Source organism: Fundulus heteroclitus, chromosome 19 (genome assembly GCF_011125445.2).
Source record: "Fundulus heteroclitus isolate FHET01 chromosome 19, MU-UCD_Fhet_4.1, whole genome shotgun sequence".
Lineage (NCBI taxonomy): Eukaryota > Metazoa > Chordata > Actinopteri > Cyprinodontiformes > Fundulidae > Fundulus > Fundulus heteroclitus.
The window spans coordinates 30,565,625-30,593,080 of record NC_046379.1 but is presented as its reverse complement, the minus strand read 5'-3'; the positions used below and the strand labels follow the sequence as shown (position 1 = coordinate 30,593,080).

The following is a 27,456-nucleotide window of genomic DNA, read 5'->3' as shown; positions in this document are numbered from 1 at the left end:
TCGGCAGACAGCTGGTCCCACCAGGGAGCACCACTGACTGCCTCCAACACGTTCTCCCTCTCCTCATCCTCTGGCTTGTCGTCCTGCACTTCATCGTCTGGGGCCATGATGTCACCGGCTCCCAGGCAGATGTTGTGCATTTAAGTTGATGCAGCGGTACATCGGCCTTGTCTGGATAGAGACATGAAGATTAAGAACAACAGGATTAGATGATAGCAATGTCATTTTAGCTGATATAATTCTAGTGAATGTTAACCCCTTAACGCCTGGTGTTGCTAATTTGTGACCAAACAATTCTGGCCTTTACTTATTTTACTTCATCTAGATCCCCTATTTAACTTTTTTTTTTACGTTTTTATATTTAGATTTATATTTCCTGTATTATTTTTTCGTTATATAATTACAAATAAAACCAGGCAGTAAGGGGATAACAATTTAGACAAATAATGATTTATTTCTCAATATTAGTTTGGCTTCTCAACACAACATTAGTGATAGTGAAAGTAGTGATTTAAGTCAGTTATTTACAGGGTTTGTACACATTTAACTATTCAATTCAAATTACTAAAGTTACAAACATAAGCCTATATCAAGTCTTACAAATAAATATAACATTTTATATTTAAACATATTCATCAATCTGCTGACAAGCGTTTGTTTAATAACTGGTATATTATGATCATTAGCAGGTCCCTGTGGGTGAAAATAATAGCAGGTAAATGTTACCTCTCCACTGCGCTCCTCCAGCCTGAGAAAAATTCGTCGCCGGTTTTACTGCCGCCGAAGCCGGCTAAACCGACTCTCCTCCACCAATAACAAGTAAATACATAAAAAATAATTCAATATCCATTTTTTTGCGTCGTTTATCGGCGCTGGTGCTGTTTTCGCCGGGCTTGGGGTAGACGTGATGACGTTGTGTCGCAACCAGGAAGTGCTCCAAAGGCTAGACCGTCCCATTTACCAACGGCTGAGGATCCTCCGGAGCATCCTCCGATGGCTGGGTCCTCCTAAGGCTGAGTAGGCTGGGTCCTTCGAAGGACGCAGCCGCCGAATTGAGACTCAGCTTGTGTGTGAATCCAAATTCTGCTGGGTTGCTGATGTCAGCATGCAGCCCTTAACCAACTGCTAAGTTTGCTTATACTTCAGGCCAAGCCTGTTGGAAAATACTGAGCGGGTAACCTGCCAACTATATCCGTAAATAAACAAATAAAACAATAAACTTCTATTGTTTTATTGGTTATACTGTACTTAAAACGTAATAGTTTGCTAATTTATAAAATAATTCGATTTTATTCACTGTAAAGACGACAGCTGTGTAGTTTGAAAGCAGCGTTCGGTGAGGTATTTCAGTTTATTTTGAAATGATGCTCCGGAAGCCACGTTAGCTCCCTGCCGTGCTGATTTCAAGCCCCCGGTTCGCCCAGTGACGTCTTTATGTGACTGGCAGCTCTCCAGCGATGAGTCCCCCGGTATGACTCCCTGCCTCTCAGCCATCCTCGCTCCGAGTCCCGGCATCGCGGTCTCCCAGGGCAGGAGTCACCTCCCTCCATCCTCGGCCTGAAGGGCCGTGACCAGCCGCCGGCAGCCGCATCCCAGCGCGGAGCCGGGTTTCCAAGCCCACGCATCGCGCTCTGGATGGGGACGACCAGCTGAGCGGGCGAACCGCTGGTGGGGAATCGTGAGCCTCCCGGTGCTCCAGCATCGGACTCGCGCTGTTTTTCCTCTCATCGCCTCACCGTCTACTACAATGTCACGAGCAAGGAGACGCCGCTGAGGGACCGGCGCGAGCTTCTCCTCACATCCTTGCTGGACGTCATCCTCGTCATCCGTTTCTGACGCTTTCAGCCAGCGTTCATTCTAGGATGGCCAGAACCGGACCTTCCGTTTGCCTCTGAACGACACCGGCAGCCGGGGGCTGGGGAGTGGGAGTTGGAGGGGGTGGGTAATACCGGTCCGGAAACATTTGGGACCTGTGGATGAGAACCGGTCACCGGACCGGATTCCGCGCGGAAAGAGCCGCTCAGGGAAGGAGGAAACAGGGGCGACTGCGGCGTGGGAGAACCGAACCGACAACCTGGGGGGGTGGGGGGAATGGGGACTGAAGAGGATGAGAAGATGGGTTTACTTTTCGGACTCCTGTGGCTGTTTACCAGCGTCCTGCAGGGCGTGCACAGCCAGGGCGTGTACGGTAAGAGCAGCGGTCCATATCGATCCGCACGGTACCACAGCCCACAGTATCACTGACTGCAGCACCACACCAACGCTTCACTTAAAATACCAGCAACAGCATGACCTTGTAAGGGATTTGCACGTTTATTCTAAATGAGTGTGTGCGCATGTGTAAGGGACGCGCGCGCGCACGCACGCACGCACACACACACACACACACACACGCACACACACACACACACACACACACACACACACACACACACACACACACACACACACACACACACACACTTCACCATCCTTCCACCTACAGAAGGAATTGTAACGTAAGTGCCAAGTTGCTTCAGACAACAAGTGGACAACAAGGAATATGACTTCTGATCCACTTGCTCTCAGCGAATGCATAACGAAGACGGTAAATAGAAATATCTTTCTTGTAAACATGCATATTTATATTTTAATCAAAAGCGCAAAGCCTATCTATCTATCTATCTATCTATCTATCTATCTATCTATCTATCTATCTATCTATCTATCTATCTATCTATCTATCTATCTATCTATCTATCTATCTATCTATCTATCTATCTATCTATCTATCTATCTATCTATCTATCTATCTATCTATCTATCTATCTATCTATCTTCCCTGTTTGCTTTCTTCTCCCACTTAATATTTCAGGTCATCAAACAAATGTTAATAGCAGACTAAGATAAAAACAGAAAGCAGTTTTCAAAAGCTGTTCTAATCCCAGTAACAGGTTCTTCCAGCCTTGGCAGCAGCAGCTTTTATCAAGCGTTTCTGATAACTGCTAATTACTCTTTTATAGCAACAGGAATTTTGACCCCCTCTGCTTTTCATAGCTGTTTTAATTCAGACAACACAACTGAGGGCTTTCTACATTCTTTAAGGTCACAACACTGTATCGGAATCACATTTAAATCTTACACTTCAAGACCGTTATTTTGTTTCTTTTGAGCCATTCAGGGCAAACTCGCTGATGTGCTTTGGCTCATTGTTCTGCTGCTGAGTTTAGGTGAGCTTGAGTTTAAGATTACAAACCGGTGTCTGGACATCCCGCTTCTGGGTTTTCTAGTAGAAAGGAATATTTATGTCTCCATCAATTACAGCAAGTTTTCCAGGTTCTACACTGTTCAATGCTTTCTCCATTTGTGGATAATTTGAGGATATATATATATATATATATATATATATATATATATATATATATATATATATATATATATATATATATATATATATTTCAGTGACTTACAGTGTAGTTGCATTTCCCCCCAAAAATGTTCTCACGTGACCAGGCTAGTGTTGACTGTTGTTTCCCCAGAAAACATAATATCTTCATTTTGATGAAATATATATATTTTTGCATTTGCGCATCGTCTTTGCCTGATGTCCAAATTTGTTGGAAGTTCTAAAAGCAAAAACAGCAGAAACCTCTAGGACACCCGAATCTACATTAAAACGATCAACTATTCAAAATGGACCCTTCTACTTCTGTAATCACTTTAATTAACCCTTGTACAAAAAAAAAAAAAAAAATCCATTTGACTCAAACCAAGGGTTAAATCCAGATGCTGTATGGATGCTGGCTGGGCTAAGAATAAAGCCAGCATAAATTATTGAAAGCAGCTGAGTGTGTGGCCTACCTCCTGCAAAGGTGATGTAGAGTGGAGAATATTACATTGAGAACCAGGCGTTCTGTTTGTGATGCTGATTCATAAAACCCACCCACAACTAAAGTTATCCTAGGCCACTTTACATCAGAAACGAACAAAGGTCAGTTCATCTCCAATTATACGTACTCCAATTCAGTCCAGTCCTTACCCCTAAACCTAATCCATTTCTATACCATGCTTTGATGCATCGATCTAAACTGCTAACATCCAATAAAATCAGATCAGTTCCTAAGTTGTACCTTAACGTGTCTTTCTCAGGAGGCCAGCATCAGATTTTTACTTTGACGCTGCCTCTCATCCTGAACTCTCACAGGGCAGTGGGCGACAGTGGAGAGAAATGAATTATGTTAAATGGAGAGCAACCTGCATCAGAACAAGGCTGTAGATGGGCGGCCATCTGCCTCCACCAGCTGGTGCTTCTAAGTCAGCAAAGAGAACCGGGCCAAATATAGAAGCTGTTGGCTTAGAAAACCACCCGAGAGTTTCTAGTAGTATGAACAAGAGGCGCTCGGTGCATCAGGTGCCCCAGCCGTCTAAAGACACGCTTCGCTCCAGCCAGTCCTGTTAGCTTGATTAAAAAGGAACGTTTTGAGTCTCGTCCTAAGAGCAGGCAGGATGTCCGCTTCACAGACACAACCTGGGAGCTGGGTCCATAGGAGAGGAGCCTGATAACACAAGAACCTCCTTCCATTCTACTTTAAGTGCTCAAGATACTGCAACTAAATCTGCAGTCTGCATGGTCAGGCTCCTTCTTATATCACTGAATAGGTGAAAATACAGAATCCACCAGAAACCAGCAGATATAAAACTGGAGGAGATCACTCTGTCCAGACTGATGGACTCTGTCCATCCCTGTGATCTGACGTCTTCAGAGTCTGGACTAGTTTACAAAGTGGCTGAAAACATCTTTGTGAAAGTGTGTGTATTTGTTTAGTTATCTGGATCTTTTTCAGGTGGGTTTTATATATTTTTTATTTTAATTCTCCGTCTCTGTGAAGCAGTTTTATCTTTTAACTATGCAGTTCTGTAATAGAGGATTGAATAGTCAGTGGTTTAAAGAGTGAAAGAATAACTTTAATTGTTCAGCTAAAACAATTGAAACAATGAGGCGATGAAACAAAGCTTCGCTTGGAGAAATATATCGTTAAACTCCCATGAGAACTTCCCTTGGATAAGAAGGACCCATTTTTGTGATTTTGTGATAATAAAGAGCAAGAACACTGCCGTGTGTAAGTGCATAGAGGAATCTTTTCCCATCCCGTTTGGACAGGGTGTTGTAATTTTAGGTTGACAGTTTGTTCTTAAGATGATCTGGTCTAAAGATGACAAGATGAAGAAATAAACATGTCTGAACATGTTTATTTCTCCAAGACATACCTGTTGCCTGATTTCCTCATTGGATTCATCAGATACAATAGTTGTCATAGTTATCACCACAGTAGATATTTATCCCATGCTGTCTAGCTACCAAATGGAAGCGTATAGCAAACAGAGGGGGCACAAGCACCAATCCTTGTGGTGCTCCACAGATAACCGTGATGCTTTAGAAAGTTTTTTTTTTTAATGAAGTTGAACAGTGTGAAAATTCTCAGATTTCTATTGTTTGTTTGGTGAAGCAGCTGCTTGAAAGAAAAAGCCAACTGACTTACGTCGTAAGAAAAAGTACCATAAAGGATGTGGATTATTCTGCCACCTGGGATGCCGTTGAAAAAGCAAATATCCATGTCAGAAAGTTATTGTTTGCATAAATCATTTTAAAAGTGTGGGGTGAGATTCAGCAGAAAACAACAATACAACTGTTAGAACAAGCAATAAAGACACTCATATTCTAACCTTCAGGGTGCAAGAAAAAAACATAGAAATAACTTAGATTTATATTTAAAAAATATACTTACATACACAGAAACACGTACTCTCACCAGCCACGGTCTCACCTACACCTAAGACTAGAACCAGGTTTGACCGCCTTGACCTTCCGAAGCGCTGCTAAAACGGGACCCAAAGCATGGCTATAAATAACATAACAATATAAGTAACACACCATTAGCCTAACATTGCAGCCAAGATCCAGACTCGCCGTACTAAGCAACAGTTGTTCCATTTCATGTTGTCTGGTTATGGTAAGTCTGGGTGAATCAGGTGTATGCAATGACATCAATGCCATGGTGACAGATGCAGAAATATTGGAGAAAACAAATATTAATAACAGCAGTTATTAGAGAAAGATTGAAAGAAAAGGTAAATTTAATCAACAAACTTGACCTATGCCACCTGTAATCCAAATTATTAGTTCTTAAGAACAACTTGTTGTATATATATATATATATATATATATATATATATATATATATATATATATATATATATATAGAGAGAGAGAGAGAGAGAGAGAGAGAGATAGATAGATAGATAGATAGATAGATAGATAGACATCTATATATACAGGGGTTGGACAATGAAACTAAAACACCTCTCATTTATAGTGGGAGGTTTCATGGCTAAATTGGACCAGCCTGGTGGCCAATCTTCATAAATTGCACATTGAACCAATAAGAGCAGAGTGTGAAGGTCCAATTAGCAGAATAAATATTGCAATGCACACAACATTATGGGTGACATACCAGAGTTCAAAAGAGGACAAATTGTTGGTGCACATCTTGCTGGCGCATCTGTGACCAAGACAGCAAGTCTTTGTGATGTATCAAGAGCCACGGTATCCAGGGTAATGTCAGCGTACCACCAAGAAGGACGAACCACATCCAACAGCATTAACTGTGGACGCAAGAGGAAGCTGTCTGAAAGGGATGTTCGGGTGCTAACCCGGATTGTATCCAAAAAACATAAACCACGGCTCCCCAAATCACGGCAGAATTAAATGTGCACCTCAACTCTCCTGTTTCCACCAAAACTGTCCGTCGGGAGCTCCACAGGGTCAATATCCACGGCCGGGCTGCTATAGCCAAACCTTTGGTCACTCGTGCCAATGCCAAACGTCGGTTTCAATGGTGCAAGGAGCGCAAACCATGGGCTGTGGAAAATTTGAAACATGTATTGTTCTCTGATGAGTCCACCTTTACTGTTTTCCCTACATCCGAGAGAGTTACGGTGTGGAGAAGCCCCAAAGAAGCGTAGCACCCAGACTGTTGCATGCCCAGAGTGAAGCATGGGGGTGGATCAGTGATGGTTTGGGCTGCCATATCATGGCATTCCCTTGGCCCCATACTTGTGCTAGATGGGCGCGTCACTGCCAAGGACTACCGAACCATTCTGGAGGACCACGTGCATCCAATGGTTCAAACATTGTATCCTGAAGGAGGTGCCGTGTATCAGAATGACAATGCACCAATACACACAGCAAGACTGGTGAAAGATTGGTTTGATGAACATAAAAGTGAAGCTGAACATCTCCCATGGCCTGCCCAGTCACCAGATCTAAATATTATTGAGCCACTTTGGGGTGTTTTGGAGGAGCGAGTCAGGAAACATTTTCCTCCACCAGCATCACGTCGTGACCTGGCCACTATCCTGCAAGAAGAATGGCTTAAAATCCCTCTGACTACTGTGCAGGACTTGTATATGTCATTCCCAAGACGAATTGATGCTGTATTGGCCGCAAAAGGAGGGCCTACACCATACTAATAAATTATTGTGGTCTATAACCAGGTGTTTCAGTTTCATTGTCCAACCCCTGTGTATATATATATATATATATATATATATATATATATATATATATATATATATATATATATATATATATATATATATATATATATATATATATATATAACGGCTTCTATATATATATATATACCTGTGGCGCCATCTTGAAAAGCCAGGTCTACATGCCTGAATGCACAGAGCTGCTGTTATGTGACTGGCTGATTTGCTATTTGTGTTTACAAGTATCTGAACAGGTGTTCCCAATAAACTGACCAGTGAGTGTATATTATTAGAAATCAAAGGGGCATCAGAACATTTCTGGTGTCAAAAAGGTTTTACAAATGATTCTTTACTAAAAAAGAGGGGACACAGAGCTATGTTAAGAATGTTCTTGTTTCGTCCTAGTTTATTGTCTGACACTTTATTTGGAACAGTACTGTCAGAATGATCACCATCTGCTCCTTGAGAGCCTACCCTTAACTTCTAAACGATTTTAAAAATAAATCTGTTACTTGAATCTGATGAAAGACATACAATCTAATCATTAATCCAACAGGAGCTGTAAAATACTTTTCCACTGGTCTTTTAACAGAATGCTGACAGTGGCGCTTTTCGCTTGAGTTTGCTTGAGGTCAACAAACTGAACTTTTTACATTAAGGGTCTTCCTCGTCCATTTAATCATGTGCTAAAAGGATTCTTATATGTCACATTTTTAGACAGTACAATTAGGCTATATTTCTATTTTGCAATGACGATTTTACTGACCTAAGACAGATGGAAAGGCACTCTACAGTGGAGATGGAGCGAATGAGTTCGAGTCCTAGAGGGCGATCCGTCCACCGACATGGGACAGCAGGTCTTCATACTGAGTCCTGGACATACGGAAGTACCGTTGGAAACGACCGTCATCCAGCTCCTAGAGCAGGTGCTGGTAAGCGCCATACAAGATGCGTCTCTGTAGGATCTGGTGGACACAGGGATGCTGGCGCTGATGCAGTTTTTCAGCTTTCTGCATTAGCACAGCACCTCGACTCGGTCATTAAAATCCATCTCCGCCATGTTGACTTGAACAGACAAGAGAAACCGGCAAGCGTATAGACGCTCCTCTGATTTGATGACGTGGTGAAGCGAGCTGAGTGAAATTTGGCAGCGTGGTCAGCACGTTGTGTCAAGGGACCAATAGCAGCCAATCAATGTGAACAATGTGCCTTGTTCGCGTTCAGTGTGAAGGTACCTTTTGACTAAAAATAGCTCTTAGTGATGCCATTTTAGAAAAATCTTAGATTTTCCCAAATTCTACAATTTTTCTTAGAATTTCCCCTCAGTAAGACAAGTTATTCACAAAGCATCCTACGTCTTAAGAGAGCTCCTAAAGTGAAAAAAAAATGTAGTGGTGAGGACTTTTAGTAAGCCCAATAGTGTCTTAAGCAAGGAAAATGGTGGAAACAGAGAGAGCTGACTGGCTGATCCACCACCTAAACTTCTTTAACAATCATACAATTATTAATGTGTAGATAAAATAAACTTTATCATCCCTGTAGGCGGACAGTAATTAGTTTTAGCAAGAGGACGGGTTAAAGGTGCGGCTCTGGTAAAGTCATTTTATTAAGGATAATATTCTCCACTCTACTACATCACCATCATTCTCCCAGAGGAAAGCGGAGACATGTTGAAAAGTTAATTGGTATGAATACTTTTTTAAGGCACTGTATGTTTTTTAAACTTTATTGTTTTCAAGGTTGCATCGCAATCATTGCATTTGAGTAAAGACAAAGTGTAGACAATACTGTCTTAAAATATAGTCCATGCATTTCACTTCCTCTTAATGTTTATAAGCAACAAACGTGTTCATAAGTAAAGAATACCTTTAAAAGAAAGGATAACAAGATTAAAAAAGACAGCTAATGACAAAAATAATGAAAGCAGCCATCATCTATATTCATCCTTCCTATCTTAGAGTGATTGGAAATTATTGGAGACCATTGGAAAAGGCGTTCTGCTTTAAATTATAGCATTAATTATATATCATATTATAATCATATTTGTGTAATGTACACATCGTTTAACTTTCCTTCATAAAGCATCACTAAAGGTTGTAGCTTCAGCCTGTAAACATTTTGGGAGATTGATTAAAAACATCCTTTCAGATGGTCTTCATTTCCTGTTGATAAGGGGGACCATCTCTTCACAGCCTTTACAGGCAGCAAGCTGAGAGAGGAGGTTCCCTGTCCGTTCTTCAGCAGAAACAGGTTCCACTGTAGACATCAGGCTGGAACCACAACTTCAGAAACTGCTTCTCTCATAACAAGCGTGAGATCATTTTAGCACTAGATGTCCGTCATCGCATTCCGACCTGAGTGCTGTTATTTCAATCTGAGTAAGGCAAGAGATGGCTGCGTTATGTGACAGTACACATTAAACGTATCTGCTAAATGCTCGTACTCGCTGTCTTCCGCTAATCCGGGACCGGGTCGCAGGGACAGCTGACTCAACAGAGACGCGTAGACCTCCCTCTGCCCAGACATCTCCTCCAGCTCCTGTGGGGGAAGTCTAAGACGTTCCAGGCCTTCTCCAGCGTGTCCTGGGCCGCCCTCTGGGCCTTCTCCCAGTGTGACTTGCCTAGGGGGCAAATGGATGGACCAAATGCCCTCGCAGCTGACTCTTCGATGTGGAAGAACAGCGACTCTACTCCGAGCCCCTCTAGGATAGTCAAGCTTCCCCATTGTGGGACAGTATAGGAATTTTTTATCTTCTCACTCTGCCACCCTGCGGAGGAGAATTTGTTCTTTCAGTCTTAAGCACAAGTGAGAGTGGGAACGTAGAGCGATCGGTAACTCTTCAACACAACGGATCAGTGCAGTGTACGCAGTACTGTGGAAGCTGCACCAATCCATCGGTCAATCTCCCCTCACTCGAGAATAAGACCCAGAGATACTTAAAGTACACACACACACACACACACACACACACACACACACACACACACACACACACATACATGTCTTTAATACATTGTGTGGACTCCGTCCTCACAGTTCATTGTGTGGACCACTACTTCCACTGCATATAGAACAGTGCAAAACACATTGCCACCACTAGAAAAAAATGTAGATTCAGAATGTGACCTTAGATAACAAAAAGCTCAAAATAAAATAAATCTTTTTCTTGTGGACTTGTGTGGACCAGTTGTTGTTGCCAGGTAGATTTGGGTGTGTTTTTTCTCACGAACAGCCAAGCTTTATTTAATCAAAAAAGCCATTCTAAGCTTCTAATAATGAATTATTTTTTTCCTTAACCCCCGGAATCATATCTTCTCACATATACTATCCTTTATAGATATAGTAGTGCCAATTTAACTACATTATACAGGCTTTGTGAACTAAGATAAACATTTTAAATACTAAAGAACACAATGTGGAGACCAAATACAAACTATTTTATTTGTTTATGGAACAAAAATACATATTTTTGCTGCTGTCCAAACACTAGGCAAAGGACCATTGCCAAATATGCACTGCTTACAACTTCTTTTGTAGTTTTAACCAAACAATGTAGAATGTTTTTTCGGCTTTTGAACAGTAATAGTATTGTAAACTTGTTTTTTATGTCTTTCCAAGTTTGGCTTCTCAGTGCAGGCTCAACTTTAAGTGCCTCAAGACATGGTTCTTTACCAGGAACTCTCTAAGGTTACATATTGGCAAAGCTGTTGCCATACTGCTGCCTTTTCGGCCTTACTCCAAAGCCGTCGATGAGATGTAGGTTCAATAGCTGGTCTATTCACATCCTGATCTTTGCCTGCAACACAAATAAAGAATATACTTCAAACCGTTTTAGCATTTTTTGCATTGTAGGTAATATTTACATTACATCAATGTATTAACAAAGGTTTGTCATCTAAATTCTTAACCATTATACCAAACCTCAATCTCGACACAATGATTTTATCAGTTTAAACATTAAGGTAGCAATAGATTAATTTACAGCCAAAATGACCATTTTACCATACATTGGTGTGAAAACGTGATTGCATTCTAGCTGATCTCCTATTTGTTTGCATGTTTGTCATACATTAAATGACATTAGTTAAATTACATTTCAGTGTACCTAACACGGCAAGTCAATACAACCAATCAACGACAATAGTCAAACTGACCAATAATATCTCACACAAACTCCTTCCACACAACAAGAACCTCCCACTTGGGCATACCAGAGACCCCAACTCTCTAGAAAAGGTTCATATGCAAGTGTAATTGCATATGAACTGCAGCAGTCTGCCGAGCTGAGTGGAGCCATGTACTGCTGGAACCATGAATGGGAAATGGGTAATAGGTTGTTCTAAACTTGGGCTTCTGGGGGCAAAATGCCCAGTTCTTCTCACTCTGCTGTCTTTAAGCTCATAACAAATTTTTTAGTGCATAGAGAGACAAAAACTGGGCCCTTGAGCATCATTATATTTTTATGTCCAACTGCTTGTGATATATCAAATTCATGAAATTTCTATTAAGTTTTTTTTAAAGGACCAGCCCAGTCAACAAGGGAAAATCAGTGGATCATTAACTATACCTTAAACTAATACGCCCGTGGTGATTTAATGAATTTAGCGTTAATCAATAAGAAAATACAAGCATAAATTGTCGTCTTGATCACTGTGTAGGGGGGGGGGCATTATTGCCCATATTTGGGGAAAAATGTCCACCTGACATCACATCCTGTGATGTCTCTGTGCGGTGAGGCACTGCGCTTTACAAGCTAATTCAATAGTAACTGTTGTACTAGGGCTGAACGATATAGAAAAAAAGTTTATCGATAAAAAATGCATATCGATCAATATCTATAATATTTATAATATTTAAAATCATATTTTATGTGCAGCTCTGCCTGGATATTTTATGATATTGCTAAATTATTTCATTTTAATAAAGAACACAGACACAGAATTTCAATTAAATCTTTATTTAACCAACTTTAACCATAACAGATATTTTTTAAGAAAAATAACTTAAGAGACCCGAGTTATGTTATTAAATACTGACAAAGAATAAACTAAAGTGACCAGTAAAATGACCAAAATAAATACACCAATACCATTTTATCACAAAGAAGGGAGCTCAGTTTAGCTGCTATACCTGCTTTGTTTTGGAAGAAGCTCCGTAAGATTTCTCCGAAGATGACGTGGAGCGGCGCGGGGCTAAAACAGCTCGCGCTGCTGCGGGTGTGAGCAGCTTACGTAATGAAACAAGTTGGTTGCGTTACCAGACTTTGTTTTTACCGGTTCCTTGCAAATTTTACAAATCACTGTGGATTATTTCTGTCAGACTGGTGAACTAGTAAAACCCCGCTTTGGGACAATTTCCTCCGCCGCTACTTGGAAAAAAAGCATTTGATATTTTGCCACTGGACTGTCAGTATATCAGAAGGAACATATCTCTGAAGTCTCACTGATATCACAAAATAAATAAATTAGAACACCAGCTAAAGGCTGATGACTCCAATTCAGTTCTCATATGACTGGACTTATTAAAAAAACTCATTTCAGTTTCATACTTTAATATTACAAAAAGGGAAATCAAATGAAAAAATTGCATTAAGGATTATCAAAACAAAGAATCCAATAGTTTAAATAAAAAAGCTTACCAGTTTTTCCTGCCTGCTCAGACTGCTTTGATGGTTCTCCTTGGTTCTCACTTGGAGATCTTAGGGTCACTGCATCAAGTTCTAGAACAAAAGAACATGCCTGTCACCTTAACACCCCTATGTTTAAAAGACATTAAAGAAATAAACCTGTGTAGCAAAAGTGTTCTGTAGGAATTTACAAAACTTTGAAATTGTGTGAAATGAGAGAGGAACATTAGTTAGAACTTGTATATGTCCATAATATAAAAGTTCTAACTAATGCTCCTCTCTCATTTCTCAGGTCCCACTTTTAAAGACCTGTTGCAACAGTGTCCAGATATTAAAGCAATGATCAATATCTGAAAAGTGCATCATGTTTCATTTCAGGTAGAGAAATTTGGTGATCACAAAAACTACTACTTTGAAAAAAAGAAAAAAAATCACAAATCACAGTTCACGTTAGGTTTTACTGAGGACACCAGAGTAAAACCTAAAATTACACTGAACACTCTCAAGAGCTCCCTGCTGCTTTTGCGGGCATCTACCACCCAAATAAATATCTGGAAAAACCAATAACCAAATTGAGTCACAAAGAACTCATTCGATGGTACTTTACAGCCCTGGAAAGAAAGTGTAGGTTGCCTACAGTTAAGCACAGTTGTGGTAGTGTCATGTTTTGGGCTGTATGGGTGCTGCTGGCTGTAGAGAACCAAAGTTATTTGAGGGAACATGCACTGTGACATTTCTGAAGCAGAGGATGATTTCCTCACTGTGGAAACTGAACTGCAGAGCAGTATTCAAACATAACTACGCTTTACACACTCACAAGATGACCACTGCCTTGCTAGAAGAGACTGAGGGTAACGGGATGTCATCACAGAAGAGTGAAAAAGGATTCCAGTGGAAACATGTGAAGCTCTAATGAAATCCATGCAAAGGCATTGGTAGAAAAATAATAGTCACACTAAATATTGACACTTTGGGAACAGTTTGGACATTTTCACTTAAGGGTGTGCTCAGAGATGGTTGCCAGCATTTTAGACAATAATGGCTGTGTTCAGAGGTATCAAAAGAGGTAGGTGAGAGTATGTCAAAAATGCAAAATGTTGCAAGCTGTGACAAACAGCACAGAGAAAAGAGTTAAGCAAGAATAAAATTTAGTTTGGCAGCACTAATGTAAAGTTCTATGTTCTATAGTTCATATACTCTTCAGTGCGGTTTACCATAAGGAGGCCATCTTTGGTCCCTTGTTATTTTTAATATATGTTAAAGACCTCCCTAATGTTTCAGATAAACTTTCTAAAATCTTATTTGCAGACGATACAAGTGTGTATTACTACCATAAAAATCCTGAAATTTTAATAAAGGTAGTTAATGAAGAACTTGACAAGTTATCCTATTGGTTCAAGTCCAACAAATTGTCACTTAACATAAAAAAACAAGTTATATATTTTTTGGTTATAAGTTTGATATGTTTAAACCTCCAATGAAAATTCAAATTGATAATATTTCTATTAATGTTAGATCTGCTCGTTTCCTTGGTGTTATTCTAGATGATTCTTTATCCTGGAAACCCCACATTAGTGCCATAAGTACAAAACTAGCCAAAGTGGTTGGTATACTAGGAAAAATCTGTCACCTGATTAACAAAAAAGTTGCAATTATGTTATATTATTCAATGTTATATCCATATATCAGTTACTGTAATGTTGCTTGGGCTAGTACCCACCCAACTAAACTGGAATCTGTTTTTCGACTTCAGAAGCGAGCTTTAAGGCTAATATTTTGTGTAAATCGTAGACACCCCTCACAACCACTGTTTGCTCAGGCAAGTATTCTTAGTGTTTATCAAGTGAATCAACTTCAAATAGCTTTATTCGTTTATAGGTCTATAAAAAAGTTACTTCCTCAGCACTTTTGTAATATTTTTTCCTTTAATAATGAATTTCACCAGTATCCAACTCGTAGTAGTTGTCTTATCAGGCCTCCTTACTCTCGTACAACTCAAACAGTTATTATACAGAGGATCAATGATATGGAACAGTCTTCCCACATCACTGACAGATCTTTCTAAAGAAGAATTTAAACGGAGAGGAAAGTTGCTGCTACTTAGTTGTCTAAATTTTCCATATAGATTTGTAGTCTAAATTAAATGTTTAACTGTTTTATATATTGAAATGTTGTTGTTTGTTGTTGTTTTTTCTCTTTTTCTTCTTGAAATATATTTGTTATTATGGACACTGCCACTCATTAAGCCCCTTGAGGGTTTTTTGGCAGTTGTCCATCACATTTTCTTCTCTTTTAGTGAAACAGGATTCTGTTTTTTATATTTTGTTGTGAAAATAAATTAAAAAAATAATAACAATATAGAAAAAGTAAACATACCCTTTCCTTCCCTCATCCTTCCTTTGTTTTGCTGATCATTATCTGCAGAGAAAACAATTGCATAAATATAAAAACAGAAATAAACTCTTTCATATAAATATCATTTATATCATATCATATATTTTTAATATAAATAAAACACATTTTTGCAGCAGCTTTCAAAAGCCAAAATGTACAAAGTCTATGGTTGAGTAAATGTTGATTATGTTTAACAAAACATGCAAAGCACTTAAGGTTATTCACAGCAGGTATTAAAAAATACATTTACACCCTTAAAACCAATATAGTATATACATGTTTGTAGCACTTTAAGCTGCCAAAGCTGTAAATGAAGCCTCAACTCCCGGTGCACTCAGCACAGTTAGCATCTGATTAGCCTAACTCAGAAAGCAAGTGGAGCTCTACACTAACTCAACATAGCACACCACTACAGTATTTTAAGCTTTTCTACTGCATTGTTTTTATTGCAGAGTAGTAATTAGAACAACAGACACTTAGGGCTGTGGGTGTAAAAATCACATCATATGAACTGCTTTACAAAGCAACCCTCCCTGTCTTATTAGCAGAAAGCAACAACAGGTTTGATATGTAAATAAAAAAAATCATACCTTCTATGATGTTTCCCAAGATTTCGGTAAATGCTGTTATCTCCAATTACAAGACTTGTTTCTTGACCTGGCTCCTGTTTCTGCGTGCTCCTGCTGCAAGTGACTTTTGATACATTTCTTGAGATGCGTTTAAGACCTGTACGAATGTTTAGTTCTACTGGCAAATGTGCTTGTTGGAAGAAAATTTATTTAAAAGAAAACAACAACTAGTTTTACTAACATATTATCTTGTTGAACTAGAATTTTAGACATGTTTTTTTACATGATGCAGAATCATTTGAAGACATTGCATAGATCCATTTTTTATTAGTTTAACAGATTCCCATGTCCCATGAATTCAACTAGGCTTGTTGAAAGGTCAGCAGTGCAGGTGTTCAACTGAAGGCTCCCCTCCCCCTCCCTTACACTTTTCTGTGGTCTGCTAAAATCTAAATCGAAATGGAAGACATTATAAGTCACAGTAACTTGATTTTAAAGATGTAATAACTACACATAGTTTATTTCTTTGGGTATGTAACTTTTAGGAGTGACTTGTTAAATAATATTGTGTGTAAACATTGATATAAATGCATGCACATCATATTACATGTGTAAGATTACTTAATTGAAATAAACTACAGATGCAAAAAATTGGTTGTAAAGAAAAACATCTGATAATCTTAATCCAAAGAGAGTTTGTTTAAGCTCATCTCTTGAACCTCAGCCTCCGCTACATTTCAATGTCATTTCCCCCACTACTCAAAAATAATTAAGTCCATTCAGAACTAAGACATTTTAAACTTTGTATTTTATTTCTGCCTGTTCTTAAAATAAATGTTTTATCTAGTTTTAGGCATCTACTAGGTAATAATATATTCCTAACATTGCTGCACAACATTATTGTACTTTAAGTGAGCAATGCATATACATATTAGGTTTGTTAGGGGAACTACTCCTCAAGAACAGCTAATAGGCTCCAAAGATAATCAACCCAGACTCAAATCCATCCTACAGCCCGCAAAATCATCCATCTTCAAAGCTGCTGTGCTTCATTGAGATACAAGAAATGGTACTGTGTTTAACCTTGCTGCTTGGGCCATGAAAGTCCGATTGGGACATACTTGGTGTTGTTGCGAAGAGCCTGATCAGACAGTTAAAATGAGACCACCAGTATCTCCGTAACCAGTTGCTAAGTGCCAAACCCCAACCCTAAATGGCCGATTCAGGCTTCTGAGGCCTTCTGTTAAGGCATAAGCTGGAAACCTTGGGGCACCTGCAGTACTGTGAAAGGGGGGATGGGCGACCAGCCTGATGGGCTCCAGATAGACCACAGCGACATGCAGAGGAGGTTGAATAAGGGTTCCCTCAATGTCAGAGTGAGACTGCCTTTGGGCCTCTGACCCCATTAGGACATGGTGGACACCGGAGCAATGACCCACCCAGGCTCCACTGTGACACCAACCTGTGTGGAATGACACTACACCACTTTTTAGTTAAATGTTGAGTTTTGCAGCCAGATTCTGTAAGTCTACGTGGCTGAAGGAGGCCAATCTAATTGCTGACCTTTCGTGACCTTTGGGGTTTTCCTCCTTTTTGAGGCAGTTCCCAGCAAAGGATTTCGACCCAACTCATGGAGTGGCATCTCCAGGAGTTGTTGAACATAACCCCATTAGCGGCTAACGGCTAGCATGTTGCAAGCCAGAAGTAGCTGTAGGAAGTTCCTTGAGAGCTGGTATTTTACATGTCTGTAGGGGCTTTGCAGGGGAAGCTGCATACCGATTTTGGCCTTGCTCAGACATGGTGTCTTTGAATTATGAGGTGTCAAAGGTTCAATTATTTGCCCTTTCTTGCCTCTGTCATGCCCAGCTAAAACGACCCAGAGATACCAAAGCCACAGAATCCACTTAGTCTCTCACCCACAACAACATTTCTGAAAATCAACCTTCTATGACAAACTCAGCCAATTCTGTCGACCCTTACAGATCCAAGTAGGGTTAAAGGAGCACCAGAAGATGTATTGCTGCAAAAGAGACACCTGCAAAAATTCTAGTTAACATAGACTTACCAAAACTGTCACACATGATTTAGGTTGCAAGAGGAAGGTGCTCTATGAATATGGGGTCTCTATCTGCTCCATGGGCTGGGGGAGAGCTGTTTAAAAGTTAACTGAAAACACACTCTAAGGAGAACAGGTCCAAAAAGGGAGAGTGTTTGGAGGGCCGTCTCAGAGTTGGAGCATTCTTTTGAGCCAAACTTAACACTGTTGGAAAGAATCCAATAAGACGATCGAAAAAAGACCACCAATGTTCTGAAAGGCCACTCCTACCTTCCACCATAAGCCTTAATTGGTCCCAAAGGTTGTTTTCTTTAGGGCACTGCAATAACTTTGAATGGAGTTGTGAGGAAAAATCCACCATTTTGCAAAACAGTTGTTTTTCCTTCCTTCTGCACATAGGTTAGTTTGTTGCACTCATGCATGGCACCTTTGACAGGGGAACACCTGACAAGAAAACTGACCCATGCATGAACTTTTAACTCCACCCTACAGCTCGCAAAATGGTCAGTGTTCAGTGCTGCTGTGCTTCATTGACATACAAGAAATGGTAGTGTGTTTGATCTTGCTGCTTGGGCCATGAAAGTCCGATTGGGGCATACTTGGTGTTGTTGCGAAGGGCCTGATCAGACAGTTAAAATGAGACCACCAGTATCTCCTTAAGCAGTTGCTAAGTGCCAGAACCCAACCCTAAATGTCCGATTCAGGCTTCTAAGCCCTTCTATTAAGGCATATACTGGAAAATTTGGGGCGCCTGCAGTACTGTTAAAGTGGGATAAAAAAACTTAAAAAAGTTCTGTTATCCACCACAGGGTCAAAATCATCATTTTTTGGATGGGCAATCACCCTGATGAGCTCCAGATAGACCACAGCGACATGCAGAGGAGGTTGAAAAAGGGTTCCTTCAATGTCAGAGTGAGACTGCCTTTGGGCCTCTGACCCCATTAGGACATGGCGGACACCAGAGCAATGACCCACCCAGGCTCCACTGTGACACCAACCTGTGTGGAATGACACTACACCACTTTTTAGTTAAATGTTGAGTTTTGCAGCCAGATTCTGTAAGTCTACGTGGCTGAAGGAGGCCAATCTAATTGCTGACCTTTCGTGACCTTTGGGGTTTTCCTCCTTTTTGAGGCAGTTCCCAGCAGAGGATTTCGACCCAACTCATGGAGTGGCATCTCCAGGAGTTGTTGAACATAGCCCCATTAGCGGCTAAGGGCTAGCATGTTGCCAGCCAGAAGTAGCTATAGGAAGTTCCTTGTGAGCTGGTATTTTACATGTCTGTAGGGGCTTTGCAGGGGAAGCTGCATACCGATTTTGGCCTTGCTCAGACATGGTGTCTCTGAATTATGAGGTGTCAAAGGTTCAATTATTTGCCCTTTCTTGCCTCTGTCATGCTCAGCTAAAACGACCCAGAGATACCAAAGCCACAGAATCCACTTAGTCTCTCACCCACAACAACATTTCTGAAGATCAGCCTTCTATGACAAACTCAGCCAATTCTGTCAACCCTTACAGATCCAAATAGGGTTAAAGGAGCACCAGAAGATGTATTGCTGCAAAAAAGACACCTGCGAAAATTCCACTTAACGTAGACTTACCAAAACTGTCACACATGATTTAGGTTGCAAGAGGAAGGCACTCTATAAATATATGGGGTCTCTATCAGCTCCATGGGCTGGGAGAGAGCTATTGAAAAGTTAACTGAAAACACACTCTAAGTAGAACAGGTCCAAAAAGGGAGTGTGTTTGTAGGGCCCTCTCAGAGTTGGAGCATTCTTTTGAGCCAAGCTTAACACTGTTGGAAAGAATCCAATAAGACGATCGAAAAAAGACCACCAATGTCCTGAAAGGCCACCCCTACCTTCCACCATAAGCCTTTATTGGTCCCAAAGGTCGTTTTCTTTAGGGCACTGCAATAACTTTAAATGGAGTTGTGAGGAAAAATCCCCCATTTTGTAAAACAGTTGTTTTTCCTTCCTTCTGCACATAGGTTAGTTTGTTGCACTCATGCATGGCACCTTTGAAAGGGAAACACCTGACAAGAAAACTGACCCATGCATGAACTTTTAACTCCACCCTACAGCTCGCAAAATGGTCAGTGTTCAGTGCTGCTGTACTTCATTGACATACAAGAAATGGTAGTGTGTTTGATCTTGCTGCTTGGGCTATGAAAGTCCGATTTGGATATACTTGGTGTTGTTGTGAAGGGCCTGATCAGACAGTTAAAATGAGACCACCAGTATCTCCGTAACCAGTTGCTAAGTGCCAAACCCCAACCCTAAATGGCCAATTCAGGCTTCTGAGGCCTTCTGTTAAGGCATAAGCTGGAAACCTTGGGGCACCTGCAGTACTGTGAAAGGGGGGATGGGCGACCAGCCTGATGGGCTCCAGATATACCACAGCGACATGCAGAGGAGGTTGAATAAGGGTTCCTTCAATGTCAGATTGAGACTGCCTTTGGGCCTCTGACCCCATTAAGACCAGGCGGACGCCCAAGCAATGACCCACCCAGGCTCCACTGTGACACCAACCTGTGTGGAATGACACTACACCACTTTTTAGTTAAATGTTGAGTTTTGCAGCCAGATTCTGTGAGTCTACGTGGCTGAAGGAGGCCAATCTAATTGCTGACCTTTCGTGACCTTTGGGGTTTTCCTCCTTTTTGAGGCAGTTCCCAGCAGAGGATTTTGACCCAACTCATGGAGTGGCATCTCCAGGAGTTGTTGAACATAACCCCATTAGCGGCTAACGGCTAGCATGTTGCCAGCCAGAAGTAGCTGTAGGAAGTTCCTTGTGAGCTGGTATTTTACATGCCTGTAGGGGCTTTGCAGGGGAAGCTGCATACCGATTTTGGCCTAGCTTAGACATGGTTTCTTTGAATTATGAGGTGTCAAAGGTTCAATTATTTACCCTTTCTTGCCTCTGTCATACCCAGCTAAAACAACCCAGAGATACCAAAGCCACAGAATCCACTTAGTCTCTCACCCACAATAACATTTCTGAAAATGAGCCCTCTATGACAAACTCAACCAATTCTGTCGACCCTTGCAGATCCAAATAGGGTTAAAGGAGCACCAGAAGATGTATTGCTACAAAAAGAGACACCTGCGAAAATTCTAGTTAACATAGACTTACCAAAACTTTCACACATGATTTAGGTTGCAAGAGGAAGGTGCTCTATGAATATGGGGTCTCTATCTGCTCCATGGGCTGGGAGAAAGCTGTTTTAAAGGTTAACTGAAAACACACTCTAAGGGGAAAAGGTCCAAAAAGGGAGTGTGTTTGGAGGGCCCTCTCAGCGTTGGAGCATGCTTTTGAGCCGAGCTTAACACTGTTGGAAAGAACCCAATACGGCGATCGAAAAAAGACCACCAATATCCTGAAAGGCCACTCCTACCTTCCACCATAAGCCTTGATTTGTCCCAAAGGTTGTTTTCTTTAGGGCACTGCAATAACATTGAATGGATTTGTGAGGAAAAATCCACCATTTTTTAAAACAGTTGTATTTGCTTCCTTCTGCACATAGGTTAGTTTGTTGCACTCATGCATGGCACCTTTGAAAGGGGAACACCTGACAAGAAAACTGACCCATGCATGAACTTTTAACTCCACCCTACAGCTCCCAAAATGGTCAGTGTTCAGTGCTGCTGTACTTCAATGACATACAAGAAATGGTAGTGTGTTTGATCTTGCTGCTTGGGCTATGAAAGTCCGATTGGGGCATACTTGGTGTTGTTGCGAAGGGCCTGATCAGACAGCAACTGGTTACAGAGATATACTGGTGGTCTCATTTTAACTAAGTGCCAGAACCCAACGCTGAATGGCCGATTCAGGCTTCTGAGGCCTTCTATTAAGGCATAAGCTGGAAACCTTGGGGCACCTGCAGTACTGTGAAAGGGGGATAAAAAAAAACTTTAAAAAGTTCTGTTTTCCACCAAAAGGTCAAAATCTCCCTTTTTCTGGGGATGGGCAATCGGCCTGAGGGGCTCCAGAAGGACTGAAGAATGCAATAGAGTTGAAGGTTAGAAAAATATTCCTCACGAATGTAGTAGTTGACCTTGTTTTGCCCATTTTCATCACATTTTATAAATATCAGATGCTGGTGACAAATATCTGGGATATATTTTTTTGCAACCACAAACTATTTTTTTTTCAAAACTCATTACAATATTGTCTTGTGGGGATATAAATTAAATTATAAATGTTGTCATTTTTTAATCAAGTTTTAATGATTATCTCCAACCCAAAGATAAATAATTTTGTGAGAAATAAATTAAAATATCTTCTAAGTTGATTATTTTAATAACACAAATTGAAAATAAACATGTAAAAAAACTTACATATGTGCAAAGGACCCTCTGAATATAACAGTCATTTTTTAATCAATAATTGTCTTCACAAAAATGTTGTTGATTTTCAACAGAAATTGTTTCTTTTTGTTGTGGGAAATATTTTTCCAAAAGTTTCAAGTCATAATTACCAGGAAGTCAATTAAATATTTTTTAATACTGACACTACATGCCAAGCTTTTAAAATACTACTATAAATAGACCACTGCCTTTAAAATGTGTAATTATGATTATTATTAATTATTAATAATCATTCTTTTTATTATTAATATTATTCATTTATTTATTTATTTATTAAAAAAAGAAATCCATTTGCAAAAAAATCTGTTAACTCCATATAGATCTAATCTCAACAAGTAAAACAAGTAAAACATTAGATAAAAAGCATCCTCTCTTCTTAATATAGAATGGACTTGGCTTTGAATCCTTTTCTAAGTGGCATCCTAAGTATGGTGTCACATGATCACAACTGCCCAATCAGAAAATTCCCCACACAAGCCAATCAGAAAATTCCCAACACAAGCCAATCAGAAAATCCCACTCATTTCGTTGCAGTGCAAGAGAGTTTCCATTAGAGGGTGATCTAGAGCAGAGTCATTCACACACTTTTCAGTGACTCCTATCTCACTGGGGTCCACCTGTAAAAAATTTACAGGGTAATTTTTAGGGTCAAAGGAGCCTATTGCATGATTTTTTTTGTGTGGACCAGCAAAATGTCCACACAACTGAGAATCTCCACACAATGTTGGTCTTCCGTCAGGGATTGAGCCACACAAGTATAGAGAGACAAGTGCACACACACACACACACACACACACACACACACACACCATCCATCTGCTTTAGACATTTGCTTAAAAATATTGAATAAGTATTAAAATTTGAATGTTGAAATTATAGTTCTTTAATAATTTTCTTTGTCTAAAGGATACTTCATTTTATCCACAGATAAAAGGTTTATTTTATATTCTAATGTCTTACTGCATTATACCCTATTTTCATGTGTTTTGAAATGTACTGAAAAAAATCTGTAAAGCCAAAACAAAGAAAAATGGGTGCTGTCAGGTTTTTTTGTTGCAGTGTAGATTTCATACCATCCCAGATATGTTGATGTTGAAAATAGCAAAAATAAAAAAAATAAAAAACCACCCAGCAGACCACAGCAATCCCCACTTACCGACGGTTAAACAAATGAATGTGCTGCTGTCACTGAGTGTCCATCTGTCAGCAGCATCCCAGCTGCCAGCAGCACAATGAGCTCCACTTGTGTGACGTGGAGGCCTGGGCACGTCACAGATGACCTCTGGGTAAAGGTCATCATGTAAGATTAAACCGCAGACTGTTGCCACGTCACTTTATTTACAGCCAAGCGTTTACTGAACACATCATATATCTTGGTCAAATGCAAAAAAGAGATTTTTTTTTTCTTAAATGTTTAAAGTTCTCCAGAAGCGGGTTGAACATCAGGAGGTGAAAGGGTCAGAGCCCCATCACCCCCCACCCCCACCCATTGTGCATGCTGAAACTGATCCAGTACCATCATTAAACACGGAGACCGTGTTTTCCAGTGCACTGGCGCATCCCTCCGACATTATCTGTAATCTTATATGGGACAGATTGGAGCGAGAGGAGGTGTATTATATAATATTCAGTATCACTTGCGTTCATTTAGCTTACTGCGCTGACATGTCTGCTGAGTCACTTTGAAACAAACTGGGCTTTTCACTGAACTCCGTGCTTCCGTGCGTTTTTTACAGCGGAGCTCGGCCGACGAGAGAAGGAAAGAAGGAAGCATGGGAAGGGGATTAGGATGCAACATCTGTGCATTAGTTATATATTTAGAAAGTGAATTGCGGCCGTTCTGTTTCGCAGCTGTAACCATCATGCAACCATGATTTCCTGTGTGATTCGGATAAATGAACCGGCTTTGTGTGGGCACACTGACACCTACGGTGTTCCCTCTGTGTTGACGTTGGTTGGTGCGGGTGGGGGGGATGTAATGTGAAACAAATTGGTTTAAGGATTAATTTTCTTCTTGTTAATGATAAGTAGACATTATTTCATGACTCTCCCCCACTTTTATTCTCTCAGATTGTGGCTTTCAAAACACATTTGCTCCTGACTTTTAGACACCTGGGGGTGAGACGTGAATGTCTGAATTGGTAGATTAAAATAATGATAAAGAGAGGTCCTCCAGGCGTAAGGCAGCTTACTGTGTATGGATGGCCAATTTAGGTCAGCAGCATTCAGCAATATCTGATGCTGCATGGGAGTCACAGCCTGTATAGTGTGAGATGTGCAGCACCCCCTCATATTTATTGGAAGCCCTGAGAAAGATGAGAAAGCATCATTAAAATAAACTCAAACTTTAAAAATACAAGCTTTAATTTGAGTATATTTATTCAGTGAGGAAACGTGTATGGACATAATTGTGGACAGCACTTTGTCTCCTTCTGTAACACAAGCTTGGAGCACACAGAGCGAGGAATCTTGGACCATTACTTCGCACACCTTTACACCTCAATAAAAAAATAGGTCATTAGGACTGTTGAACTAAGAGGATATTCAGTCAGTTTATTGCAGGACACCAGCCAATCAAGACTGGATTGTGACAACCTTGCTCTAGGCAGTCCAGAATGCAAAATCCTCTCTGATGCTCTCTCCTCTTCTGCTCTGCCCTCTGGTTTTCTACAGGATTTAGATCTAGGGTCTGAAATAGCCATGGAAGACGTTTATGTCTGCTTAACCATTTCTTTGTTGAGGAGGCCATATCTTTTGGATTATTATCCTGCTAAGAGACCCAGTCCTGATCCATTTTCAGTTTTTCTGACATACAGCACCAGATTTTTATTTAACATGTGTCTGTATGTTAAAGTTCCTGATTCAATGCACTCTGTGCATGTGTGGGATTTTTGCTATCACTGAAGTAATGCATTAAATATTGTTTTCTAATGCCGTGTAACCTGTACTATACTAGAATATACTATACAATACTACAATCTATATTGCAATACAATACCATACAATACTATGGCACTATATACTACACTATATTATACTAAAATACTAGAGGTACATCTTAAATAACAAGACTGTCATTCAAAGTATAGTTCAATAGTTTTCTCTGTTCCAAAATGAAACTCATATAGATTTATTATACACAGAGTAAAATAGTTCAAGTCTTTATTTCTTGTAATTTTAATGATTCTAATGTACAGATGATGAAAAACATCTTTTAAATAATTTAATTTTTTTTAATTTAATCCATAAATTCCATGTCATGACCTAGATAATTGTTTGGAAGACCGCTAACTTTCCAGTTGTCTAACAGACAGCAATTGACACCCTCCTTAGGAAAGCCAGTCAAAATATGAAAAAAGATGATAGATGGCTCAACATCCCAAACTGCTTTACGGTTCTCAGCATTCCCTTAGCTAACCTCCTTAGAAGCTTCTTTGTGTGTACCTTTGGTGTCAAAGCCATTCTCCAGGGCTCCATTGTGGGTTCTCCCGGCTACCCTGCAGACCAGGGGTGTAAACTCATTTTGGTTTAGGGGCCGCATACAGCTCAATCTGATCTCAAGAGAGCCACACGGGTAAACTCATTGCAAGATTAAATAGAACTTATAAAAGTTCTATTTAATTCACTTTTACACAATATATTATGAATAATCTCAGCATTTTTAAGAAAAGTATGTGCAATTTCAACAATACTTTTACTCAGTGAAACATTTATTTAAGTGCATTATGCATAAGAACTGATCACAGTGATTATACAATGTTTCAAAACATTTATTCACATTTTTGGAACTTAAAAACACTGTCCTGCATGACAAAATACATCAAACAGATAAAAATTAAGAAATGATTTAAAATCAATTTTCCACATCTGAAGCTCAGTGCTGCTATCTGCTGATTAAAACAGAGCGCCCCTCGTGGACAATATAGGAACTGCAGATTTTCAATTAAACGAAGTACATGTTTTTTTCAATAATTGTTTTATCATTCTCTTCCTTTTATCTCCTCTTTCTTTCACCTTTTCTTTTTTCTTCTTGTTCTTCCTTTCCTCTCCTACTTTCCCATTGTGTCCATATAATTTGAGATATTCCCCGCATGAATCATAATAAAACTATTCACATTCATAAATCAAGCGGAGCACTATGGCAAAAGCCGTACTGCTCCACTTGTGAAAGTCAAATGTGATGAGCTCTTTTTGCCATTAAGACAACAATTCTTATTGCCACATTGCCAGCAAGGACACTGGAAAAAAAAAAAGAAAAAAAAAATCATTGTTGAATAATGATAATGCATTTAGCCACAGGGCCGGACTTAATTGTTTGGCGGGCCGGAACCGGCCCGCGGGCTGTATGTTTGACACCCCTGCTGTAGACGATCTCTTTTGTGGGTTCTCCCATTCTCACAGCTGGCCTCCAGCACTTTCAGAGGTTTTCCTGTTCCCACGAGCGGTCTCCAGACAAGCTCCTTAATCGAGTGGTGGCCTAGTGGTTAGAGGAGCCTGCTTGAATTCTGAGAAAGCTGCAAGGACGCGATTCAATCCCTGCAGACTGCCAGCATGGCTCCCTGAGCAAGACCCTTAGTCCCAGATTGCTCCCTGGGTGCCACTCAACGTAGACAGCCCACTGCTCCCTAAGGGATGGGTTAAACAGACAAATTGTTCCTTCGGTGGGACTATAAAGAGAACATTTTATTTACTAAAGAGTGTTGGAAGAGATTTCCTTTACATACTGAAGGAACATTGAATGTAATAAAAGCATGTGAGCAGAAGGTATAGTTACATGCAGGAAATTGGAAACACTGGCAGGAAGTAGGTCGTACCAAGCATTTTGTGTGTGGACAGCTAAAGCCATTTATAATCAGAGTATAAAGTGCATTGTAGGTAAGAGATTTACATCCTATGGTGCATCTC

At 40.1% G+C, this 27,456-nt stretch overlaps 1 protein-coding gene and 1 long non-coding RNA gene across 3 annotated transcripts in view; one reads left to right on the top strand and one right to left on the bottom strand.

Annotated features, from left to right (window-relative positions):
• The first annotated feature begins 1,143 nt into the window (after nucleotides 1-1,143).
• Nucleotides 1,144-27,456, top strand: part of LOC105918903 (MAM domain-containing glycosylphosphatidylinositol anchor protein 2) — a 105,423-nt gene continuing 79,110 nt past the window's right edge. Inside the window, exon 1 of the mRNA XM_036150581.1 lies at nucleotides 1,144-2,188. Within this exon, the coding sequence (XP_036006474.1) occupies nucleotides 2,092-2,188 (97 nt within the window). The 5' untranslated portion in view covers nucleotides 1,144-2,091. The remainder of the gene's footprint in view (nucleotides 2,189-27,456) is intronic.
• On the bottom strand, nucleotides 10,950-16,476 carry LOC118566937. Of its 2 annotated transcripts, XR_004933372.1 has the most exons (4): nucleotides 16,144-16,179; nucleotides 15,536-15,577; nucleotides 13,172-13,252; nucleotides 10,950-11,329 (listed from the first exon to the last, which is right to left on the bottom strand). It is a non-coding gene; the product is annotated as an uncharacterized LOC118566937 (long non-coding RNA). The 2 variants fall into 2 exon arrangements; XR_004933371.1 differs by having other exon boundaries at nucleotides 15,536-16,476.